Below are 17,975 nucleotides of genomic sequence, written 5' to 3' on the forward strand. Positions count from 1 at the left end.
ACATGATCTTTTCCTCAACCTAACCAAGTTATTTTTGTGCTTACACCTAACCAAACCTTAAATGGGATGTATTATAGACATTTCCAGGTCTTTATTTATTACAGTTTTACAGTTGAAAACTCCTTATTTATCTTCTACTGGTCCTTTATGCAGCCTCTCAGTTCAGCCTCTGTCTGTAACAGGCCGTTTTAGCTCCTGTCTCTTTAAGGCCCGCCTCCTGATGAGCCCACTCTGTTCTGATTGGTCAGCTTCAGGAAGCTTCCTCCAGCTCTGGAAGCTATGTAAATAAACAGTAGCATTAGGATTTCACTTTTTTTCTCGTTCTGTTCAAGTTCATGTTTAAGCTGAAATCTGATCTGAAATATGAGAGTGAACAACACATAGAACAAACTTAGCAACAAAGACTACAGAACAGACAGACATTTGTGGATATGTGCGAACAATCTGATGTCAGTTTTGTATTTATTGGGACAACGTAGTTTTAAACATAAATGTTAACATTTAATGCACTGCACCAGAGTTAGCTTTAAAGCTAATTTTCATCTGCAGTCCCTTACAATTAAAACATGTAACAGCACAATAACAAACAGTACAAAGCAAAAAACACACAGGACTCATTGTACAAAATACAAAGCTACACACAACAGCACATCACATACACCCACAATGTCAACCAGAAATCAACAATGAAAGCATGTCAAATCAAAAGCAAGATTATTTGAGAAGACCATGAGATCAAATCCAGACTCAGCGGCCACAGAGCTGAGCAGCCTTCAGCAGATTCTTCAACCTGGTTCTGAATGTACTGATTGAACTGCAGCTCTTTATATCATCAGGCAGGACTTTCCACTGAGTTGTGGCTTTCACAGAGAAAGCTGACTGCCCAAATGCAGTGCGACGAAATGCTCTGGTACAATCTTGTATAGAGGATATTCTGGAGGATCTAATAGAACTTACTGAGCGAGTGAACACAAAGTCACATAGTGGGGGAGGCCAAACCATTTAAAACTTTATAAACTAGGCACAAATTTGAGAATAATCTAAAATTGTCAAAGGTCAGTAAATTATATTTCTCCAGTACCCTACAGTGACGGAAATGCATTGGCTTTTTGTCCAGAGTTTTTAGAGTTTGTTTGTATAAGGACTCAAGAGGTTTTACGGCTGTTTCTCCAGCCTGCCGCCAACATGTGATGCAATAAGACAAATGGGAAAGAATCATAGCTGCATAAATATCTTGGCTGTGTCCAAAGAGAGACAGTTTCTAATATGTCTAAAATTTTCTAAGTTGTACTTTATGGTTTTAACCGTTTTTTTTTTTTTACATGTTTCTTAAAGTTTAAATTTGGATCCAGAGTCACACCAAGATCATTAAATTCAGTAACTGGGAAAACTTTACAAACGGAGCATTCAGAGCAGGTTGAAGCTCTGGCTTTTGACTTTCAGGGAGCATTTTTACATACGTTCACCTCAAGTTTTGGACCTTTGACCATGTTTAACATCTAACACCAAAACAACAGAAAATCACAAAAAGCATGTTATGTCCCCTTTAACCACAGTGTCGTCCCATCATAAAACGTAGTTATTCCTCAACAGTGATTTGGAGGAGACAGACAACAGACAAATGTTGTCCTAGGGGCGTCAGATCAGAGAACATTTCTTTAAAAAACACATTAAATATTATCGTAATACCTAAAAATTGTTCAGAAAATTATTTCAGCAACATTTCTTACTGCAAACGTTATTTTGCATTTATGTGTTTGTAGCTGTATGACATGTCAGGCTGCTTACTGCGTGTTCATGTGTATCGTCTGTATTTTTGTGCATGTGATATTTATTTGTGTGTGTGTGTGTCTGTCTGTGTGTGTGTGTGTGTGTGTGTGTGTTGGATTATGTCTTCCAGAGGTGTAAACTGAGGAAGGCGCGAGGTGAGGCCGGATTAGACGCAGTTCGCTCTACTCCAGCTCGGATTAAACCTCGGCCGATCTTGACGACCTTTTGTTGTTTGAGCTGCTTCCAAACCTGTGATTCATTTTCTCGCACAAAAACCCTTCTACACACACACACACACACACACACACACACACACACACACACGAGGTGGAGGTGTGTGCTAACCTCATATAATCACACCAGGTGCCAGTTTTTCATTGTCCTGCTGAGAAAATCCTGATTACTGATGGTGTGTGTGTGTGTGTGTGTGTGTTTCAGTTTGTAGGTTAGTGAAAGATTGCTGTGGCTGTAGATAAGAGGATTAGAGTGGAATTAGTGTCATTCCTCTATCGCTGCGAGGAATAGATTCATATCGATTTTAATCAGAGATAGAAAGATCCACAAAACCACAGATAAAACAGACCGAGACAGACTGCGGCAGAGGAGTGAGTGCCAGAAAGCGAGCGGCGACACCAGAAGGCAAAGATTCCTGGAGATCATCAACCTGCAGGCTCAGTATGTTCAGCTGGAGAGTGAAGAGCTGCATGCATGGATGTAAAGATACATAAATAAACACAAATACATGCATGCGAGAGGAATCTCATGTATTTGCCTTCATTCTGGAGCTCTCTGGCTGAGGAAACTTCCAGCCACTGTGGGATGTTTCACCACAACCAGCAGCATTAGTCAGCCGGACGGTGTGGACGGTTGACTGCAGAGACGTGGTGGTGGTGGTGGGGGTCACTGCAGCCGGGATGCTGGCGCTGTGTCCACTGTGGCAGGGAAACCTGTGAAACATGAAGGTGGACGTGCTGACTTGCTTGGCCCTTGCCGCGGCCAGCCTTGTTGCCATGGTGACCGGCGGTCGCAGCTCCGGGCGCAGGAAGCACAAAGAGGTCTTTCTCGGGGAAAACAGCAAGTTCAAGTTTGGAGGGTGAGACGCACAGAGACACACTCACACTGTATTCACAGCTTAGGAGCAGAATATTTCTTTGGTGTTTCTCTCAGAAAGTTTAGAACTGGAAGTCAGGGGAGCTGATGTAAAGTGTCATTTCAAATTTCCCACATCAAAGTATGTTTGTAGGTGTTAAGGAGTACAACTGCATGTTTGTAAAAGAGTCGTTTAGTTGCATAGTAGGAAGAGCTGTTTTGGGCGTAAAAATCCGATTCTTTTTTCCAACAGACAACGTTTTGCGACTCTCAGTTCGAACTCTTCTACGGCTTGGATCAACAAGAATCTTCAGGGTGGAGGTTAACTACGACTCCCAAGGTGCATTTTGGCAAGAAACAGCGAGAAACCATAGACTGTAAAAAAAAAAAAAAAACAAACAAAAAAAAAAAACGGACGTAGCTACCATGACGTCACCCTTTGGTTTACGGACCGCCATTTTGAAGCTTCGAGTTCGGCATTTTGACCGTCACCATTTTGGATTTTTAGGGGCAGAATTGACCGTATTTGGACGAGAGGGTGGAGCTGTCTCTAACGCTAGCTGCTAGCTTGGTTAGCACAGTCCATTTACAGTCTTTGCTTAACTATAATGGTAATGCTAATTTTTGCAAGCAAAAAAAAAGGCTTAAAACCATTAAATTGAAATGCACTTACTGGAAAAACTGAACATCCGCCTTCTTTTAGTTCAACCAAACGCTGAACAAGATTGTTTTAGGCGACCAAAATGTTACAATTAACTTTCATGAACTGAAAACACAGAAATAACGACAACTACGGCTATACCCTGTGAATCTGTGGTTACACCATGGTTACGTTACCTAACCAACGTTGTCGCTGTGGCAGTGTCATGTCAATCACCTGCTTTATCATCTATTTCACTCTAAATGGGGCCATAATTTACAAACTGAACATCATGATGTATTGAGGAAGACTTGAAATCAGCAACAGAGACCATAAACTCATTAGGAAACTGTTTACTGAGGTAATAAATCAAGTGAGTAGTTGGGTCATTTTCAGACTACCAAACAATCAGACTTCTTTTTGCAGCTAGTGGAGTCGCCCCCTGCTGGCCATTAGAGAGAACGCAGGTTTAAGGCACTTCTGCATTTTCTTCACTTATCAGAGCCGGAGCTACACACTTCTGAGAAACACAGCTAACAGTGCCATTGCGGTGTTCAGAAAACTGATTTTACAATCCTCAGTTTGGATCAGTTTACTTTTAATTTTTTAAAAGTGTTTAATTCTGATTCACACCTCTACTCTGAGTTTTGTCCTTGAAAATCACGGACAAAACTTGATTTCTCAGAAATGAAGTTGAAATAATTGAAACTAGTGTTCAAAATATAAACCTATAGGATCGTTACACTATCCGGGAAAGAGTCCTGAGTTGAATGTTAACTAATATTGAGGATATTGTTCATTCTTCTTTATTGTCAGTTTGGTGGATGGCTCTGAATACTACAATATCCGTGAGTCTCAGCTGACGTTGCTTTGAGGAAGAAGTAAGAGCTGCAGCACATTCAAAAGACTTTGTTGTTACAACTGGGAACAAAACGCTGCACTGTGGTGGTTGAATTCTTTCAAAATTAACCCAGAACATGAAATTAAATTGGTTTAAAGTAGGCTAATGTAAAATCAGTTTTCTCAACAGCGTAATCAGCCCACAGTTGGCAGCACACATGATCCAATTTTAAGTTGGTGATTTGATGTTTCTTGCCAAAATGCACCTTGGAAGTCATAGTTGACTTCTTCCCAGAATTTTTTTTATGCACACAGTCTTGTACCATTGAGTTTTTTTTTTTTTTATCAAAGAACCAAATATTTTCTAGCACAGTTGTTCCTCTTTTGTACTGATGATTCAACTTGTAGAGTTTCAACTTGAAGAGTTTGTACTGATGACTCAACCAAGCTGTAATAGAGCCCAAACTGAGAGTCACGTAACAATGTCTGTGGGAAAAATAATTGGGGCTATTACCTCGGGAACCAGCAGTGCCCAAAATAGCTCCTCCCACGACGAAGCTGGTCAGAGCTGCATCAAATTTAAAATACTTCGTTGTTGCAACTGGAAACAAAACACTGCACAGTAGTTGTTGCATTCTTCCAAAATTGGCTGAGAATCTGACAGTGAGCAGTTTTTAACTACTTATATATAATCATGTTTCTATTATGTGTAATTTTTAGTCTCAGCTCGCAGTTAACCACTAAAGAAACTAAATTTGAAGCTCTGTGATTGGATGTTTCTTACTGAAATGCACTTTGGCAGCCAGTTTTTATGTCCACGGATTAGTACAGTTGACTTTTAGTGAAAGAACCGGATACTTTCAAACACAGTTGTTCATATTTTGTACTGAAGATGTCCATCCCAGACTTGACCTGCTCCAACTGTCACATTTTCTATGAGAAAATGAATCTGCCTTTCACTTCAGGAACGCTGGAGGCCTGAAAACATGCATTATTTTAAAATACCTCAGTTCTGTGTCAATACTGTCTTTTATGGGAGGACTCAATAACAACAACCACATTTTGACACTAGCTATTTAAACAACTTGTTGCCTGTGGAGTGAAAATCCTCACAGTTTGTATGCAGCTTAGCATGAGCTAATGGTAGCCATTTTAGTAACTCCATTAACTTACAACAGTTTATTCAGTCACTCTTTGGGAGGTGCAGGAAGCTGTGATTTCACTTTTACACTGAGGTTCCCATAGTTTAATCATTTTCACTTCCCTTATGTGAATTTCACTTCTACACATGTCTGGTTTGCCTAAAAAATGAAAATACTGACTGTGCTGTTTTTATTGCTCTTACCAGGAACTTTCAGCAAAAGCGTGTTCTTAAAAACAGGTTTTATTTCTCTAGTAGAGAAGAGCAACAGACAGCTTTCCTGAAGCTTCTGTTAGAATGAATGAATGAATACAGGTTGAGTTCTGTGCAATTTCTGCAGTTGTATTCAGTTGCAGAAAGTAACTAAGTACATTTACTCAAGTACTGTACTTAAGTACAATTGTGAGGTGCTTTATTTGAGTATTTCCATGTGATGCTACTTTATTCTTCCACTCCACTACATTTCAGAGGGAAATATTGTACTTTCTACTCCACTACATTTATTTGACAGCTTCAGTTACTTTTCAGATGAAGATTTGACACAATGGATAATATAACAAGCTTTTAAAATACAACATATTGTTAAAGATGAAACCAGTGGTTTCCAACCTTTTTGTCTTTTGACGTCTTACAAAAAGCAGTGTGTAGTCGGGGTCACATTTCACATGTCTATGAGTTGTTAACAGCTCCACCAAATAGTGATTTTTCCCTCTAAACTTCTCACATGCTTTCATTTCAATAAATGTTCAAATGATCCAATATTTCAGCAAAAATCAAAGATTAGAGAAAAAGTCTAAAAACTGAAAACAGATTTGTGTATCAGAACTTTGTTTTTTCTTCTTTCCTCTCCCATTAATCATCTCACCACCCCTCAGATTTATCTGCTGACCCTTTGGAGGGGCCCGACCCCTAGGTTGGGAACCATTGGACTAAACTAGCTAACTGTATATAAAGTAGTTGAAACTAGCTCCACCTCCAGCAGCTACAACAGTAACATGCTGCTCTAACACTGATGCTTCACTATTAATAATCTAATGATGTCATATATAATAATATATCAGTCAGAGGGACCAAACCACTACTTTTACTGCAATACTTTAACTACATCAAGCTCATAATACTTATGTACTTTTACTGCAATACTTTAACTACATCAAGCTCATAATACTTATATACTTTTACTAAAGTAAAGGATCTGAATACTTCTCCCACCACTGATTGCATTCGTGAAACCATTCATGTAAAGTTTCTATCGTCAGTGGAAAATATTCAGATTAAGTGACTAACTGCAGGTTGCAAAACTCAATGCACTGTTGGAGACAAGGAAGCTTTTGACTAAGGTGTTGTAATAATGTTAATACCCCTGCATTTTATTACACATTACACACACGCACACACACACCTTCATGCACAAAGCTCACTTCACCTCAACCGCTGCCATAAAAGTCATTTTTACTGCCTGTTATTATTATTGCTCCAGAAAGTGTACAGCATGTAATCATAAATTCATGGAACTTGAATACCGTCTTGACAAGCATCTAAATGGAATACAAACATCATTAATTTGATTATTTACACCTGTACTTTTCTTTCTGTGACTTGTCAAAATACCTGTCATCATAAAATACCAATTGGTACATTTCCAAATGTTTAATTTCAGTTCATTTAGAGTAACTGCGAGATCACTGATAATGCTCTGTAGTCCAAAAGGAGAACACTAAATGACTAAATTGGACTTGAATGACTAAGTGTGTGTGTGTGTGTGTGTGTGTGTGTGTGTGTGTGTGTGTGTGTGTGTGTATTCAGTATAGTGTTACAGCAGTGGTTATACTTGAATGCTGATGTCGACAGTAGCAGCCAGGCTATCCTCATCATCTATGGCTCTGAGGCTTTCTCTGAGTGGTAAAAAAAAAAGGACTTTTCCTTTCTTTGATCCTCACTTTTGTCCAAGTTCACTCTGGGAAAAGCGGTCAGCTGAAATTAAATAGCTTTTTTTTTGTCTGCTACAGTAATAGTAACTAAATCTTACACACTAGTCCTTTAAAAATCCCTGTCAGTGACACACTGTCTGACCATGTTCTGTACAGTGTAAAACTGGTAGCCTGCCAGCTGCTATCAAGCCAACAAAACAGAGCATTTATGATATTTCCAAAGACCTTTTTTCTTTCATTCTAAGAACAACAAACTGTTAAAAATACATTTTAAAAAAACATGTCGACATAATTGAATTACGGTGATGAGGGTTAAATTGGGTTTGTTTTGGGGGATTGTATTGTTAATTTAAGGGATTATGGAAATGGGATTTGGCTCAAATACATTTTCTGACAATAATCGAAGAACACGTGTGTGCGTGTGTTCCTGTTTGTTTGGGTCAAGGTGTGTGACTTTCAAAAAGGCTTTTCATCTGTCAGCAAAGAAAATCTCAAACAGCTTTTATCGCTTTTAACGCTGTGTGCTCACCTGTGTGCCGCACGTGTGTGTATGTTTACCCCCTCTCGGAACACACACACACACACACACACACACACACACACACACACACACACACAGATTGCAGCATGTATAACAGCTGTGAGGCAGCCGTTCTCAGCCCATAATTACACCTTTTATATTCTGAACGTCTGAATGTCGTCTCGTTGGGGTTTTCCTGGTTGAATGTGACATATATAGTAGTTTATAGTTTATATAACAGTGAAAACATGTTTATTTTATGTTGTGTGAGGACAGCAGCACTTCAAAACACTCAAACACTGTTGACAAGAAGAAATGTACTTGGCATTTCATGGTTTGTTTTGTTGTTGCAAACGTACGTAGATGATGTTACATCACATCCAGACATTTCAAGCATCTCCAGTGTGTTGAGCCTGAAGGTTCATTCATAACTTTGGAAAGAGGAGTTCGACAAAAAAATCTTAATCTTAATCATTTTGATTTAAATTTGTAAATCTGTGTCACTTATTGGAAACATGTGTGTGTGTTATATTACAACACACAACAATATTACAACAAATGTCAGAGGCCATTTTTCTTCTACTCTAACTTTAATAGAGAGCCAAAGTCATGACACCACTTCCTGTCTAGCTTCTGTAATTCAATGCAGACTCAGACTGCTCTGCATCCACTACAGCAGCTGCTATCAGAAATTTAAACCTTTGTTAAGTTTTCATTGTGCACAAAGAAAAACTACAGCTCCCATTAAAAGAACTACAAGTGCGGGTACTTATGTCACTGTTGGTTTTGTCCATATCCATAAAACTCCCCAACTCTTTTTGCTAAAGTCAGTCTAATGCATCTTTCTAGTTGTAATCCGTCTTGTGTAAAGACTCCTCTCTGTCCTACTGTTGTTACAGACGTGTCTGAACTCGCCGTGACCTCCTGACTCACTCATGGACTCGCCTCCTCTATCGAGCTATTACGTGCAGCTTCACACGTCTACGACTTGTAGGGAATGAGGTTCTTTAAAGGCCGCTAAAAAAAAAAATATTGATTAAAGTTAAAGTTAAAGTTAAAGTCCTTCATCTAAACATATGAAGCGAGCCTTACAACATACTATAAAGAAAGGTTCTGTTCCAAGGATGGATTTTCAGCTATTGGCATGGTTACACGCTAATGGGATTTTTAATGAGGTTTTTCCTCTTCTTGAAGAGAAGTTGGAAGTTCTGGTTTGACTTTGGCTCTCTATATACAGCTTCAGGAGGAGAGGACTCATGGTAAATGTAATGTAAATTGCTTATTAACGATACTTGAGTGATACACTCTCAGCAGCTGCTGGCACTGTGGCACTGAGGAATGTTTTGTGTTGTGAACATAATAAAACTCTTTGAGTGTCAGAAAACGTGTGTACACTTGCATGTGTGTTGATATGTTCATGGAGATGTGCCTCACCTTTGATTTAGGCTATGGTTTTTGGCAGGATGAGAGCGAGTGAATGAGCGAGCAGCAGGGAGGTGGAGAGAGGGAGAGAAGGGAGGAAAACCACAAACTGTGTTTTGTTGCAGCCTTAATAAACCAACTAATCCCTTAACACACTGTCTCTGTGAATGTGTGTGTGTGTGTGTGTGTGTGTGTGTGTGTGTGTGTGTGTGTTTGTGTGTGTTGTTTCTGCAGGCGCATTGACTACAAACTGAAGAAGCAGGACAGCACCAAAACACTCCTTATAAAGAGTGAACAGCTGCTGAGGATTGAGGAGCATGACTTCGCTATGAGACCAGGCTTCGGAGGTCAGACATACACACACACACACACACACACACACACACACACACACACACACTTCTTCCTCTTCTTCAGTTGTCCATCGAAATCCAATGACGACGTCCACTCCTTTAAAGGTGAAATCTTTGACATCTGAACAGTTCTATCCTGGACCACATAGTTCTATTGCAGGTGGGACATGTATATGTGGTGGTCGTGGTGGCAACCATGCCTGTATTTTTCCTGGCTCTGTTCTACTGTCTTCTGGTTGTCCTCTCTATCTCCAGCATATGAACCCCATCCCTACACAGCTGTTGCCAAGTGATACAGTCAGCAGCAACATCCCCCAGGTCCTCCTTATGCTCATGCTCATGCCAGGTAATTCCCTGGATGTGCTGGAAGCAGCTTATGTGGAAGCATTTTATGGACTTGATGTGACAGCTGTGGGTTAACCAAGCTTTGCAGCTAAAGAGGAGGGGGGTGACACAGACCGCTTGATATACAGCAACCTTTGTGGAGGGATGAAGGTTCTTGTTCTGGAAGACCCTGCGCCAAAGTCTCCCAAAGGCAGCTGATGCCTGTTTAATGTGGCTCTGGATGTCATTGTCAGTGTTGCTATCCTCAGAGAGAATGCTCCCTACATATTTGAAAGATGGCACTATTGACAGCTGTTCATCACCAACAGTGAAGGCAGGTAGACTGGGTGGGACACTCCATTGGATGCTCCATTGGCAGACCACTTCTGTCTTGGTGGTATCGACAGTCAGCCCCATCCTGCTGTGCTGCCACAGCAAGGACATTCTGAAGATCCTCCAGAGTATGTGCCACAAGAGCACAGTCACTGCTGCTGTCTTGGTGACACACAGGAGGAAAATGTTAATGGCACTAGCACACACCCCTGCCTCACCCCTGTTTGTACAAGGAAGGACTTGGACTCTTGTCCTCCTATGGTCACCCAAACCGGCGGAGGATGTTTTTTTTTTTTGGGACAGCCAAACCTGAGGAGGACATCCCTTAAGAGCTCTCTTTGCTCAGTGTCAAATGCTTTGGGGAGGTCAACAAAGGCCATAAACAGGTCCTGATGTTCCTCCTGGCACTTTCCCTGAAGCTTTCTTCTTCCTAAATCCACACTGCAATTTAGGCAGCATTGACACAGATCACCCACTTTCTGTTGGGATTTTGCAGTTACAAGAGGTGAAGCACTTTCATATGGAGCTTAACCACAATCATACGAAGGTCAGTCCAGCAGTCTTGCTGACCTTGATGTCACTGCGTTTCATACTGATGAAGTCAATCATGTGCCAATGCTTATAGAGAGTGTTCATCCGCAAGGTCTTATATTTGCCTTCTGCTGGATGCTGGTGTTGGTTATGGTAAGGTTATGCTCAGAACAAAGAGTAAGTAGCCTCATGCCATTTGCATTCACCTTGCCAATACCATGCCTACCTAGCTCTCCACTCCATATCCTGTTGTTCTGTCCCACTCTAGCATTGAAGTCCCCAAGCAAGAGGATCTTGTCACTCTTCATCCAGTGCCTGATAACAGCATTCCTTGGCCTCATTCTCAGATGGCAAAGTTGGAGCATAGTGTGGAATAACGTTTCTTTGCCAGGGGGATACGAAGGGTCATTAGCCTTTCATTATGCCAACAGGTGTCTCTGTGAGACTTGGTAGATAGGTGCTTTTGATGGCCAGTCCCACTCCATGGAGATGTCGTCCACCTGGGGGGAAACCTTTCCAGAAGAAGGTGTACCCCATCCTCCTTCATCCAGGAGCCTGGTCTTACTCAAGGCAGTAATGTTCATGTTGTAGCCCCTCAGCTCAGCAGTGATCAGGGCTGTTCTGCAGTGAAATCTGTCAGAGATGCCATACAAGTCCAGGAGAGTCCTCACATTCCATGTTGCCAGTTTTAGGTTGAATTATTTCTATTGCGACCACAGTAGTGGAATGACCCGATAGGCACAGTAACCTATCCAGGTGAGTGATTGAATTGGCAATTTTTAGACCTTTTCTAGGCCCTTCTCCAGTTGGGGTTAGCAGTGCAGCCCCTAAATAGGGCTGCTCAGTCACACGGGGGTCTGCTGAAAACAGCTGGAACTCAGTCCCAGTTATTAGTGACCAAATACCCTGTGCCTCTACCATGCAGGGTTCTGACTAACAGCTCCCGGTCCGTTCATACCTGCTCCTGTTGCCAGATACCCCATCGCCATCAGACTTCAACCATATGTAAGGACCAGGTATTGTTCACTGTGGTCAAATGTGGAGACCTGCACAAGCAATTAGCACTGTCCTCACCATGATGAGGTAGATCCCGGTGGTAAGGATGGTCCCAGGACAACCAATCGCAAATCTTGGCTGCAGGAGGCTGCCGGGTCCTTTGTCTATCCAGGCCAGCCTATTGCGCTCCCCCAGCACATTGCTTTTCTGTCAGGGTGTGCTCCCTTAGCCTTTGTCTCAACAGACTTACCACATGGCAGTGGGGCTATTTGCCTATAGCTGGGACAGTGGTTGAAGGGTGCTGGGGCATGTCCACACAGTGGCGGGTCTGCACACTGAGATACCCAGTTTCCATGTGTGGCCCTGGGGAGGCACTGCAGGACTCTTGGTTGTGGAGAGGCTCTGTACTGTACTGTATAGTACACACTCGGCTCCTCTTTTCACCCTCTGATAACGAGGCTAGCCAGCGGCAATAGCTGTAAGCAGAGAGTAACAAACAGCCTCCTTAATAGAGGGTGAAAAGAGGAGCCTGGTGTGTAAGCCTCCTTCTGCCAGTACAGACCCTCTCTACCACCAAGACTCCTGCAGTGCCTCCCCAGGGCCAATAATAACCACAAGGCGGCATGCAGCATTCACTAACTACAAGCACTACTACACTTCTGCACTACTGCACTAGATGCTTCACACACACACCTCATTTCATCTCAGATCCCAGATAATTTAATCCACTCACTCACACATCGTCTAACAAAAAAAAAGCACTTCTCGTCCCACGCTGATGATGATGATGATGTGTAGGCAGTGGTTTGATGATGTGAGGATGGGCACTGGGTCACCCAGACAACGGATGTGTCAATCCAAAATCGCCAGCTCTGACCCAGATTACACTACATTGTGTGGCAGCACGAGTGTGTGTGCGTGTGTGTGTGTCTGAGCATTTGAAATACAGTAGGACTCTGTGTGCTCACTAAAATGGGATTGTGTGTTCCTGTGTGTGTTTCTGCAATATAATGAGTGCCTCTATGTGTGTGTGTGGGGGTGGGGGGTGGGGTGGGGGGCACTGTGTGGGTCGGGGGGATTCGTGTGCATTAATCTGGATTATATTCCAAGTCTGGAGCAGATGGAGGGGTGGGAAACAAACTGCTGTCTGCAATGAAGATCATCACTATCAAACACACAACAATCCATGCATAAAGAAACATATTCCGTGCAAGCACATGACGCAAAATGCCACATGATTTCATGTATAAGAAGAATCAGAGGACATTTACTGGAGCTGGTAGTTCATAAGAGGGATTATGGGTGAAAATTATACTGATATATGAACTAAAAGCTCTTGGGAAGATGTACTTTGTAACTCTATAAGTTACTCTTTGTGTATATATATAAAGGCACTATCAAGAGATATTCATTGTTAGCATACATAGGTGAGAAATTAAGTACATTTACTCACACAAGTACACCTTTTTACACATATATTTCCATTTTTGGGAGGCTTTCTAATTTTCCTCCACTGCATTTGAGAGGGAAATATTGTACATTTTACCCCACTACATTTATCTAATGGCTGGAGTTATTTTGCAGTTTCAGATGTTACATCCAAGATGAGACAAATATTGCTATAGTCAAATGACAGCTCCCTTAGAAGATTTTTAAGAGCCATGAGCAAAATTCTGTACCAATCCATGTTGTTGATGTTGCAATATTTCCAACCAGTCCTCCAAATTTAATGACCAAATACCTGGCTCAACCATGTGTTTCCAGAAGGACATATTGGCAGGACAACATCAAACAAATTGTCTGTGCTTTCCGAAACCATTACACATCACTGTTAGGAAATAATAATGTTTTATGATGTGACACCGCTGTGGTTCGGTTTAGGGAGAGATCATGGTTTGGGTTAAAATTATCACTTTGTTAAGGTTAGAGAAACATGTGGTGCAGGCTAAAGTTTATACTTCCTGAAACTTAGGTGGACTTTGTCGTCATGGCTACAATAATAACCACAGGGTTAATGTTAGGGGACGATTGTAGTTATGCTTTTTTTTTTAAAAAATATCTCAACTCGCGATTGAAAACAGGAAACAAACAACTCTCTCCTGTGGCAAAGTCCACTGTTGGGTTAAAGCCTCCATCCACCCAATGCGCCACCTCCAAATGAGGAAATTTGTGTATATAGATGTCATCTCCATTGCACCACTGGCATCTGTCACTCAAACGTAACTATATCTCGTTTTTGGGCGCCTGATATTATGACCTATCGTGTCGTTTTTCATGGGAGGACAGTCTCAATATTTCACAGGATAACTGAATACTTTAATCCGCTGGTGGCACTATAGGAATAGTCAGAGGTTCACCAAAGTCAGTAAGATCTGTCCTCTGAGAAACATGAATGTCTGTATAAAATTTCATGGTAGGAGTCAGGATGCTAACTGTGGTTTCCAGTGTCAGCCTGGGGAACTTTGTGTCCCCAATCAATCATTCCCACCTAAGTGGTTTTACAGTCATTGTAAGAATGACCAAAAGAGGCAGCACATCACCAAAATGTAAACATAAGTCTTTTTAAGTTTTTGAACAAAGGACAATGGTGTCATTTTTCTTGTGACAACAGTCTCTTCCTTTCATTCTTTAAATGATTTGAAAGCAGGATAATCCCAACAAAGAAATGATCTACAAGGTTTTTATTAAAACTACTGTAACCTTTACTCTTTGTAGATTTTACTGCTAATATTTGTTTAGCTAAAGTAGAGATCTGAACACAAGTCTTGAGCTGCAAGTAAAGGTTTTCAGTGCTTCTTCCACCACTGGTTCCCGTCCTATCAAGCACATTTTGACTCTCTTGTTTAATTCCAGGACTTTTATGAGCTTGTCTCAGTGTTTTTTGTGCCTTTCTGACCCTGATACATACCACACAGCCTCCTTGTTGTCATCATATCTCCCTCTTCCTCTCCTCTTTAGTCTATATGGTTGGTTGGTGTCCTGCATGCGTCTGTGGTCCTGCCTGTTGCTCAGGCTGGGGACAACAAAAGCACCACTGTCTGCCCCACGGCCCTGTGGCATTTCCATGGACTATAATTTTACCCTGAAAAGGAGGGAAATCTCAGCTTTTTCTGCCTCCGATAAGCCTATAGCCCCGTGTGTGTGTGTGTGTGTGTGTGAGTCACTCAAGAAGCTGAAGAATCAAAACCATTCCCTCCTCAGATCCAGAAATACCCCATGTGACATTTTTATGTTATTTCTTGCACGTGTTATGGGCTTGTAGTATATCTATATCTAGGTTGACCTTTAAAGGATGTCTATAAACTTAAATGAATCCCCACAAACTTGTGCTATAACTCCACATCAGACCACCTCATTCCTTCCACGTTACACATCATGACACCAAATGCCTGTAATTGATTTACAAGCAGATCCTGGTGGCTTGCCAGAGGCTGCCATATTTTTGCTGCATCTCTTATTGTTACAGTATGTGACCTCGCCTCGCTGCAGTTCCAGGTAATCAACCTTAGGTCTAATTGCAAGATTCATTCCTGTCATAAAAAAAGAGGATTGGCAGCATGAAAAGGTTTAAAAAGTTGCTCTTGAGGGAGAGTTTTTTGCTACTGTGGTTGACAGGAAAAACATGCCTAACTGTCCGTACATTTTGGAAAATTTGACAGGGTGCAGGGTATTGCCTCGAAGCTAACACTAGCTTGCTGGGCGCTGCACACTTGGGCTAAAGTTGGCTACTTTAGCTACATTGTTCTAACAGGCCAGGTATCATAATCAAGTAACAATAAACTCAACTATTGCAACAATAGTCCGACAAGAGTCCTGGAGCCGGTGAGTCAACTGTGGCTTTCTGTTAATGGTTTGTGGTCTCCAAGTCCAACATGAGATAACCCCGATGACATCTCTATGACATCATCAAGGTTAAGTTTTAAACTTTGGAGTGCTCCTTCCAGAGCACATTTTCACAGGCCAAATAGTACTTTTCATGACATGCACATCTAATTATCTAGACATACTGTATTTTTAGTTAAAAGGACCATAACAAAGCGTTTTGCAAGATTCAGCTTCTTAACTGCAATTCAATTTTAAAATTGAATTGCATTTGCCAGAGTAGTAGCAGAGAGTAAAAAAAGAGTATTTGTATCTGCTGGTTCTGGTTAGTGGCAGTCTGAAAACGGAGCCAAAATGCAAGACAAATGATGTATGATAATACAGAGGAGACTTTTCAAATCAATTAACAATATTATAACCCTGACAACTTTGGTTTTGTTACCCTCAGCTTCTTCTGTCTATGTGTGGAAGTGCCTCTGATGTGTATGCATGTGTGTGGGTGGGTGTAGTTTAATGTAATGTAATGTAATTAAATGAACACAATGGCTGTCTGGAACTGCAGGGAAAATACATCCTAAAGTTTCCAAAATGGTCAGCCGTGATGTGAAGCATATGTTATTTTTACTGTAGTAAGTGAGCTTTAACATGTACAATCACTGGTTTGGTCCTTTATAGGTTTAGTAAATAAAGGCTATATATGTGTGTGTGTGTGTATGTGTGTGTAGGCTAAAAATCTACAGATTCAGGCTGTGAGCACAGCTTTGATTACATTACAGTGTTTCAGTGTTACGCATGGTTGGGCGGAGTCAGGTTGGATTGTGTGGAAGTCTGACTGTTTATGTCTGTTTATGTTCTCCAAAAGCTGCCCAGAGAATCACCTCTTAATCCATCTCCACCTCTCTCCTTTCCCCCTCCTTTGATTGGTGGGGATGGAAACTCGAATGAAAACACTCGACGGGGGCTGGACAGAAACATCCTGAGACCTTAAAGCTGCATTATGCTGCTTATGACTGCATGAATTGATCCATCTGCAGCGTTGTGTTCAGGGATTAAACGACTCACTCTAAAACGCTGAGCACACAAACATTTTGGGACAAAAAAATAATGGCCTTAAAGCTGCATCAGGCAAGATTTTTATGTTATTGGGGTAAACTGAGAATGTCACCAGAGCTGGATTTGGTGACAATCTGTGCAACAGACAAGAAATTAAACAGAAACCTTCTGCTGCCATACGGGGTCATGTGCAGAAAAAACAAATTCCAGGTCACGCTCTGGAAATGCAAACTGCACCTCCTTTACTTCAATTATGTAAAACTTGTAGAGACAAGAGGTAGCTGTCAGTCACTTAATTGGTTAATGGTATGAGCTAAGTCAATAAGAAAAATCTCACCATCCATTTCAGTCCTGACACTTAAATCCCGAGGCTGTGATTTTCTGTCATGGTGAAACAGGTTCAGTAAGTGTTTTTCTTTTTCCTCAGAACAAATGAGAGACAAACTTGTCTGAACACACAGACATGATAAACATATTTTTAGATTCAGTGGCACTTTCTAGCATATTATTATCTCATTACCACAATGTTGATCACAGATATACTGCATGTCCATAAATCTGCTTAGAAATAATTAGAAAACAGACTTATAACCTCAGAACTTGCCTGAGAGTAATTACATTTTTAAGTTTTCTTGTAGCCCAGATGTGATCTCAATTTGTTTTTTCAGGGTGGTTACCCTTACACCAACATATGTCTTCAGTCTACATAACAGATGTTAAATGCTTTTTGCAACCGCTAGTATGAAAAAAAATGACATTGGTGGAACAGGTACATTACTTCCAACTTTCTCTCCTTCTGAAAACAAAATGGCAATTCAGTGTAAATCAGTCAATTCTGTCTATTTGGTCAATGATGCGAATTTACACGTTTCACATTTCACCAAATTTGAACCCTACATGAAAGCACAGCACAAATTTGATTTGCCTCCAAAGGTTAAATCCACACATCATGACAGATCCATGAACGCTGATGCTGAACAAATGTTGATAAGACAGCAGAAGCACTAAGACAATTTTTAAAAGTTTTCCATCCCTAATAAATTGTACAGTAATAAATTGTGTTTTTTACCTCCATGCACGATGGTCCACAGGTAAACACGAGCCTTGACACCTACACCTAGGTTCACATTTTTTCAAGTCTATCATAAAATAACAGTCAGGAGCCCAAATGAACATTGAAACATGTTTTTTGCTTGCTGTAATCATTCCT

At 41.1% G+C, this 17,975-nt stretch overlaps 1 protein-coding gene across 1 annotated transcript in view; it reads left to right on the forward strand.

Moving 5' to 3' along the window:
* The first annotated feature begins 1,913 nt into the window (after positions 1 to 1,913).
* LOC122972381 (gamma-aminobutyric acid receptor subunit rho-3-like) overlaps positions 1,914 to 17,975 on the forward strand; it is a 33,411-nt gene continuing 17,349 nt past the window's right edge. The window contains exons 1-2 of the mRNA XM_044339423.1: positions 1,914 to 2,863; positions 9,588 to 9,700. Of these exons, the coding sequence (XP_044195358.1) occupies positions 2,727 to 2,863; positions 9,588 to 9,700 (250 nt within the window). The 5' untranslated portion in view covers positions 1,914 to 2,726. The remainder of the gene's footprint in view (positions 2,864 to 9,587; positions 9,701 to 17,975) is intronic.

Source organism: Thunnus albacares, chromosome 21 (genome assembly GCF_914725855.1).
Source record: "Thunnus albacares chromosome 21, fThuAlb1.1, whole genome shotgun sequence".
In the NCBI taxonomy this organism is placed as follows: Eukaryota; Metazoa; Chordata; class Actinopteri; order Scombriformes; family Scombridae; genus Thunnus; species Thunnus albacares.